Source organism: Buceros rhinoceros, unplaced genomic scaffold (genome assembly GCF_000710305.1).
Source record: "Buceros rhinoceros silvestris isolate BGI_N320 unplaced genomic scaffold, ASM71030v1 scaffold4658, whole genome shotgun sequence".
Classification (NCBI taxonomy): Eukaryota; Metazoa; Chordata; class Aves; order Bucerotiformes; family Bucerotidae; genus Buceros; species Buceros rhinoceros.
In genome coordinates, this window is record NW_010424945.1 from 11,616 (window position 1) to 19,239 (window position 7,624).

Here is a 7,624-nt window from a genome sequence, read left to right on the forward strand (position 1 = left end):
GAAGAACAGAAAGAAAGGGTTATCCTTGAGGTTACAGCATGCTTTCTGCCAAGCATGAAATCCTCATTCTCACCATGTCTGGTTCTGTGTCTTTTCTTCCTCAGATGGCCAGTAATCTCCTGAGCATGGAAGGTGCCACTGCGTTAGTCACATCTATCAGAAAGAACCCCAAATTCATGATGGAGGAGAGCAACATCTCAGTAAGAGCTTCTGTGCTGAAAAGCCTCCAGGACCATACACTATACATTTTTAGAAACTGAGTGGATCACAAAGTTGAACACTTCCAAAACTGTTTTGAGACTTGCTGTCTGTTTCGTTTATGCACAGCCATTAATAAAAAGAGGCTACTCTTTGACAGCCCTTCTAGGAGCCAAGTGGAAATTACAGGGCTTTGGTCTGTCTCTCTGGAGAGAGGTACCTGTAGAATCACCATTTCACTCCCTTCCATTTCGCAATAGCAGAACATGAACAAGGAGTGAATTCCCACTGGAAGATGAAGTCTCTTAATTCCCTGAGCTGTCTTCCTCCAGGCAGCCTAAGATGCTGGATACTGTGAAGTACTTTGATATCCTGTCAGTATGTGTGAGGAATAGAAGAAGATGGAAGCTTCAAGGAATTGAAAGCAAAGCAATTCTTTTAAATAAAAAAAAAGAAAAAAAACCCAGAGAACCCCATACCACATTGAAAAACTGGCGTGGAAGGGAAAAAGAATCAGAGGCCAAATCTTATTCTGTTGCTGTCTTACTTCTGTTGCAAGTTGGGAGCATGACATTCTGTTGTAACTTCATGTGCTCCTTCTAAAATGGGAGACCCAGAAATGCTTCTGAGCTCTTCAATGAGGGCAAGGGTTGCATCGCAGACCAACACTGGCGAGAGACATGGGGACACATCAGTCCACTTCTGACCCTCCCGTCCTTGCATTTGTGCTTCATGGAAGCAGTTACCGAAGTTGTCAGGGGCCTCAGGGGCCTCCATCCACCTTTGGGAGCACCATGATTAAAGTAAAGAGCATTTTTACAAAAATTTGGCCTTGTTCTGCAAGTGAAAACTAAACTGGGCTGTGTGGGGGGGAAGGACTTTGTTATAGTATATATGGTTCTGCTAGTTTTATTACTGATAACCTAAACAATACACGAACTTGGAAAGTTTAGCCAAATTCTGAGAGATTGAAGAAATTATTGACACATTTATTTGAAAGGAGGCACAGGAGAAATTTTGAGGCAAGGAGTTAATTTCCACTAAGCATCTTCAACATAAATCTCACTATGAATTTCTGCTCTTTAGGGTTAACAGGTCTCTTTATCTCACCCTTTAAAAAGTCTAAATTACCTGGCATTTCACAAGATAAATGATCAATTAAGTTTACAATGACCTTTCCATATCCCAGTTTGTAGATAAACATCTAATCCGACAGACTTCATTCCACCTGTGATGTAGGGAGTCTTGCATTTCTATTCGCAATATTTGCAAATGTACAGCTCCACAGATCTTAGCTGTCCTAAACCTTTAATAAATTAGTAAAGGTTTTAATCTTTTATATAAAACTTAATAGAAGACATAAACAAAAGCTTCTGCTGCTTTACACAGTGATAAATATTTATGAGTAATTATTGTGTTTGTAAGAGAAATTTCAAATAAGGATCATTTCTAGAAACAATTGCGTGGATTTGACACTAGCAAAGGCAAAGCAATAGAAGGGCACATTTTTAACAATTTATTGCTTCTGACAGCATTTCTAAGCAGGACTTTTCCCCACATTCTTTTCATAACCTACTTTTTACAGAGTTTCAACTTGCAGATACTGAATATCAAACATTTCGTAGAAGTCGTGATCAAAATAGCCAGCACATGCCCATCTTCACCATGACAGTACAGAAGAAAATGCTGTGGCTTTTCAGCTCTCTGTGTGTTGTTTTTCTGGACTGTGGACTGACTGTGTGGAACATGCAGGAACGGACAAGCGGGCTCCCTCCAGGTGCCGCCTGACCCCAGCACGGTTTGTTAGGCCAGACGCGATGCTTTGGCAGTGCTGCCTCAGACACTGGCACTCCACTGGCTTTCTCCTGGGATCAGGCCTAGGCTGGTAAGCCTTGGAGAGAGCTGGCAGCAGTAGAGCAAGCTCCGGCTGTTCCCAGGACTAGGACACTCTGCTAGTGTGCGCAGTTCAGGGATGACTGAATGGCTTCAGAGAGTCCCTAGGCATCCATGGAACGGTTGGTGCTCAACGGAAGCTGGTAAACCCAGCTGGACACAGACTCATTCAAGACTGCCTTTGAGTAGTAACAGTCCAGCGCTCACTGCACAGTAGATCATAAGCTTCTAGATGGATATTAAAATAAGGGTATCTTAAACTTCTGAAAAGAATCTAAAAGAATGCACTGGGAGACTGTCTAAATAAACTTTGTAACTTTGGGAAAAAAAACTGAAAACAGTGCTTGATGCCTTGGGAACCTCCTGCAATAACAGAAAACAGCAGCTCTCATGTATTTCCTGAAGAGCCTTGAAATTCCCAATGATTAAGTCTACACATGAACAATTCCCCTGTCATCACGGTTATGAACAAAATGATAATCGTTTTTAAAAGATCAGTCAAGGCAAAGGTAAATTTGTCATAACTTAAATTTAGAAGAATAAATTACAGAGACATCAACAATATTTGCATTGCTAGCTTACTTTCTAGTATCCCAGACCTTAAATCAGGACACTGCACTGCTGCCCATTCTCTAAGTGACAAAAGAGAAAACTCGCGGTGTGAATTCTGAAATGCTGAACTGTCACTACCCTGTTCGAAATTCTTCGGAAAAAACGATGTCAGGTGTTGTGTTGCCGACTGGACCTTCCTATTAGGGTTACACAATGGAACAGAGTTTTACCAAAAGTTCTTTTCATCTGGACCCTTCTCAGATAGGTGCATCTTTCTTGTCTGGGCTATAAAGCTACATTGCTGGAGCTACTAATCCTTCTTGCCTTGGATGATTTTTTTTTTTCATTTTTGCAGAACTCTTTGGCACATTTTGGCCATTAGCGGTTCAACTTGCAGTCTGTATCTTAACCAAGTGGAGAGGAGACCCATCTAGAACTGTCTCAGGGATGAAGAGAAATCAATTGCATCACCTAACATAAGAGGTCTTTGGTGTAGACAATGACCTGATGAATATCTACCTTGTATTAAGCTACTTTCTACATAAATTAGTAGGCACTTTTCTGTCTCAGAGATGGGAAAAGAGAAAGAAGAACACTTGTTTAGGGTTGGGCCTCCATGGGATTCCTGAAAGTGAAAAGCAGAGATAGAAGGCACCACCCTTAGGAGAGAATGCTTGATGTTGACTTTACATGAAATTTTGAATACAAATATTTGTTCATCTTTGGTGACCACACTGACTGCACTTCCCTTCCTCCTACGTACCAGAATGTGTTGGTGAATGAAACTTTCATCAAGTTGCTGGATTTGGTTTGTCGAATGCATCCTGAACTAGATGTCGTCTGTGGTGAGGTCGAAGGCTGTATCACCAAGATCCCTAAGCAGCATCCAGGAAGGTGATTCAGGTGAGCTACTGAATTTGGGTACACAGCTCCCTTGTACGCGGTCCACATTCTCCAAACACTTGGAGGAATGGAGGTTGGAAGCAATAAGCTTTCTTCCAAGTGAGGAACTCAGCCAAGTTTCTTCAGAAAAGTATATTCACAAGGACTGTCATAATGTTCACATATCCCAGTCTATACAGACTGGCAAAGCAAATACTTTGATTTTCAGGAAGAGCTAAGGCCTTGGGTTCTGAGAGCACTGCGGGGAAAAAAAGAATTCTAAATAGATGTTTGCTTGCTGTGTAACACAAATTGATTGATTTCAGGTCTGATCCAAATGAGTGTCCATCGTCATCACAAGCCCACCACAACAGTTGCTTTTCACAGAACCCTTCACTGACAGTTGTGCTTTAGCATCAAAGTTAATGTGTTTCATAAAAGTAGGATATGGTATTACAACCAAATACTGTCCTAAATAGAAATTACGTAGCTTTGCAAGGTCTGTAATTTCTATGGATAGCACCAGATGGTGCTGTCCCCCTTGCTGTCCTCAAGCGTAAAAGCTCTTGAGCATTGCTAAGTAACACTTAACTCCCAGCTTCATTGCATTTCTTAGCTGCTGTGCAGATTTTCAGCTAATTGGGTGAGACTTCGCTGCAAACAGAAATTCAGATGAACTTAATCAAAAGCTTGGGCCATTAGCTCTATCAAACAGTGCTGCAGTGCTTCACAGCTAGTGACACTCACGCTGACATGCTTTGCAGTTTTTAACAGCCGTTATGGTACTCAGATGTGTCCTCATTCAAACAGCGGGGAATGCAGGGAAGAGCAACTAAAGCGACCAGACATCTGGGGGAGAGAACTGTCTCTGGACTAGACAGCCTAGCCAAGCAGTGGCTGCTGGGATGAGGACCAAATAACCACATGCATTTATCAAAAGAAACAGGTTTACTACTGAGTCTCATTTCAAGGTAGGGGGAGGACAGAGGTGTAACTGAAGTGAATGGGATTAACCTGAACAAAAGGATTTTGTTCTGGCAATAGAGTGGCTGCACAAGGAGTTAAGGACTCATCTCAGTGATGGGCTGGATAAAGGCAGGGTGACAAGAATAAGGGGAGAGCTGGACGCAAGTATCTGGCTATCTGGTTATGCCCATGTCTCCTTCTCTTAGAACTGTATGAAAGAGCAAAATCTACGAATCTGGGATCTTTTTGGGAATATTGACAAGGATGGAAACATGAAGGTCCCTGTAACAGCCTTCTGGAGGGCCATGATACAGGTGTGCCTCTGAAAGCATGGCCAGAATGCTCTTCTGTCAGGGTACTGCTCTGGGGAAACCTCTCTGCTGTAGCACAGCCACCAGCCAGCCTTGCTGGTGACGTTGTTCAGGCTAAAAGGCTAAATTCAGCCATCGCAAAAGCTGAGACCTGAATGAGACCAACAGAAATGTTATGATATCCAGTAAGTACTGCAGATGGCATCAGTAGTAATGGATCAACTTTGGAATATCGCAGAGTTCTACTGTTTGTACGGGATGTACAGGATCTTGATAGACACTTATGTTTTATTGCTATGGTAAAGTGCCTCTACACACTGAGTAGACGATTGTCTTCCTGCCAAAACCACCATAGTGCTTGAGATCAGTAGCAATGATCAGTCAGCCATGATGCTCTTTTACAATAAATGCAAAGAAATATCTTCTTTTAATCCTAAAAGAGTGAAATTGCCTCCCCGCCACCACTCTGGACTTTTTCCATCCCTTTCTCTGTGCACCAGGCCATCTGCTCACCCATTAAAAGATGGCCAGGCCTCAGTCTGATATGAAGAATGTTTTTGCTGCTTAAAAATGCTCATGTTTGCTAGCATTTCTCTTCTCCTTGTAGCAACCAAGCATCCCACTGGATTGAATCCAAATTTGGGAACTAGTGTGCAAGCTAGACCAGAATTGGACAAGGTTTGTGGACTACAGGTGAGTGACTCTACTCACTGTCCTGGCTTGTCTTTCTTTTTTAAATTTGGCTCAACACCAAATAAACATAACCTTATTCACCTTATAAGATGAAGGGACATATGTTTTTGGCCAGTCCATTAATTGCCTAAGTAAAACAAAATTTGAAAATACCTTGTATGCTTGGAAGCTCTACTGAGTCAAACTAGGGCCGGACTTCTTTTTATGTTCCATAAACTTGCTGTGAGAGTGCAGGGATCTCAGAGCTGAATGGCATTTTCATTCATTCTCGTAAGCCCGTGTGAGAAGCATCAGCTCAACACTGTCCTCCCCCTGAAGCCGGGGTAAGACTTGCAAAGACAGCGTATCTGTGCTTTCAGACCTTTTCCTCCATCCTCAGGGAGTCTGGTTTTTTCATTCTCTCTGATCCTTCTTCTTAGGAGACCTAGTTTTCCCTAGAAACCCTCCTTCAAACTACAGAACTTTTCATTTTTTTGAAAGCGCCTCTTCCTTAGTGCCTGTAGCGATTGTGTTCAAGTTCTGAGAGCCTGAGCAGTCAGCAGAAAACTCCTCGGAGGTTGTCAGTTGCTGCAGGCTGAACTGCCTGTCATTGGACCCAAAATTCCCCCTAGATTTTCAGTCAGTTCTGACATGTGACTCATCAGCTGAAAACCCTATTAATTATACCCAAATGTTCCCATCCTCCAGCATATACTGATAGGTTTAAGGATATGCTGTAGTCTAGTTTTCAGGCTAGAAGAATGGATCAGTTTTGCAAATCTCTTCCCCTCTTAGTCTCCTAATGTTTTCGAAAGAGAAGCAAATTAGTTTATTATGTGCAGTCTTTATTCCTTTGCATACATTGGTGCCGTACTAAAAGCTCAGACACTAGATGGGCCTTAGCCTGGCTAGTCTTGAATCAGAGGTGACATGGGGTTCTCAGGTACTTTTGGTACAAGTTATGGAGCTGTGGTTAAGTAGTAAGCAGATCCGGAACTGCTGAAACCCGATGGCTGTCAAAGACTTCATTTGGTGCCGTTAATATGGCTGAGTTGATATGTGGGGGGAAATAACTCATCAACTCCTTCTCTAGCTTCCTGATGCATTTTAGCAGCGTAGCATGTGTCATGGTGGTAATAGTCTCCTTGTAAACAAGAGTCACAAGAGTTGTGACCTTTAATGTCCTCATTATTCCTACCTGAGGCTGTTTCCTCTAGGTCCTCTCAGCAACCTAACCTAACAGGGAAGGTTCACTTTGCTGGATTAATACTAGTTCACCTCCTTTCTTTCAACCAGTCACTTAAAAGAGCAGAAGCTGGCACAGAAGCATGTGGAAGGGGAAATCGAGGAAGAAGAGAAGAGCCATAAAGATGAAGCGAAGAGGAAGGTCAGACAATGGAAGACTGTCTGAGAAACACTGGAAGAAAGATCAGAGTGGTCCTGGGCTTGTGGAAGCCCAACATTGGGGAGCTCTGATAGTCTAAGTTTCTGAATGTAGAAGTAAAGTTGATGTTCTGCTACAGAGCAGTCTGGTCCTTTTGATTAATGAAAGATTACAGAATCATTTTGGTTGGAAGAGACCTTTAAGATCATCAAATCCAACCATTCACCCTGCACTGCCAGATCACCACTAAACCATGTCTCTCAGCACCACATCTACATACTTTTAAGTACTTCCAGGGATAGCGACTCCACTGCCTCCCAGGGCAGCCTGTTCCAGTGCTTCACAACCCTTCCTGTAAAGAAATTTTTCCTAATATCCAATCTAAATCTCCCTTGGCACAACTTAATGCCATTTCCTCTCATCCTATCACTTGTTCCTTGGGAGAACAGACTGACCCTCCCACCTCGCTACAACCTCCTTTCAGGTACTTGTAGAGAGCAATAAAGTCTCCCCTCCGCCTCCTCCTCTTCGGGCTAAACTACCCCAGTTCCCTCAGCTGCTCCTCACCAGACTTGTTCTATAGACCCTTCACCAGCTTCGTTGTCCTCCTCTGGACACGCTCCAGCACCTCCATGTCTTTCTTGTAGTGACGGGCCCAAAACTGGACACAGCACTCAAGGTGTGGCCTCATCACCAGTGTTGAGTACAGGGGGACAATCACTTCTCTACTCCAAGTAGACAACATCCACAGCCCTTCCCTCGTCCA

The 7,624-nt window shown here is 43.0% G+C and overlaps 1 protein-coding gene across 1 annotated transcript in view; it reads left to right on the top strand.

Moving 5' to 3' along the window:
• The window catches only part of LRRC74A (leucine rich repeat containing 74A), a gene marked incomplete at its 3' end in the record, with an annotated part of 16,550 nt that extends 9,689 nt beyond the window's left edge, over positions 1-6,861 (top strand). Inside the window, 6 exon segments of the mRNA XM_010140958.1 lie at positions 105-200; positions 3,410-3,537; positions 3,852-3,927; positions 4,698-4,805; positions 5,410-5,495; positions 6,771-6,861. Of these exon segments, the coding sequence (XP_010139260.1) occupies positions 105-200; positions 3,410-3,537; positions 3,852-3,927; positions 4,698-4,805; positions 5,410-5,495; positions 6,771-6,861 (585 nt within the window).
• Positions 6,862-7,624: the final 763 nt, after the last annotated feature.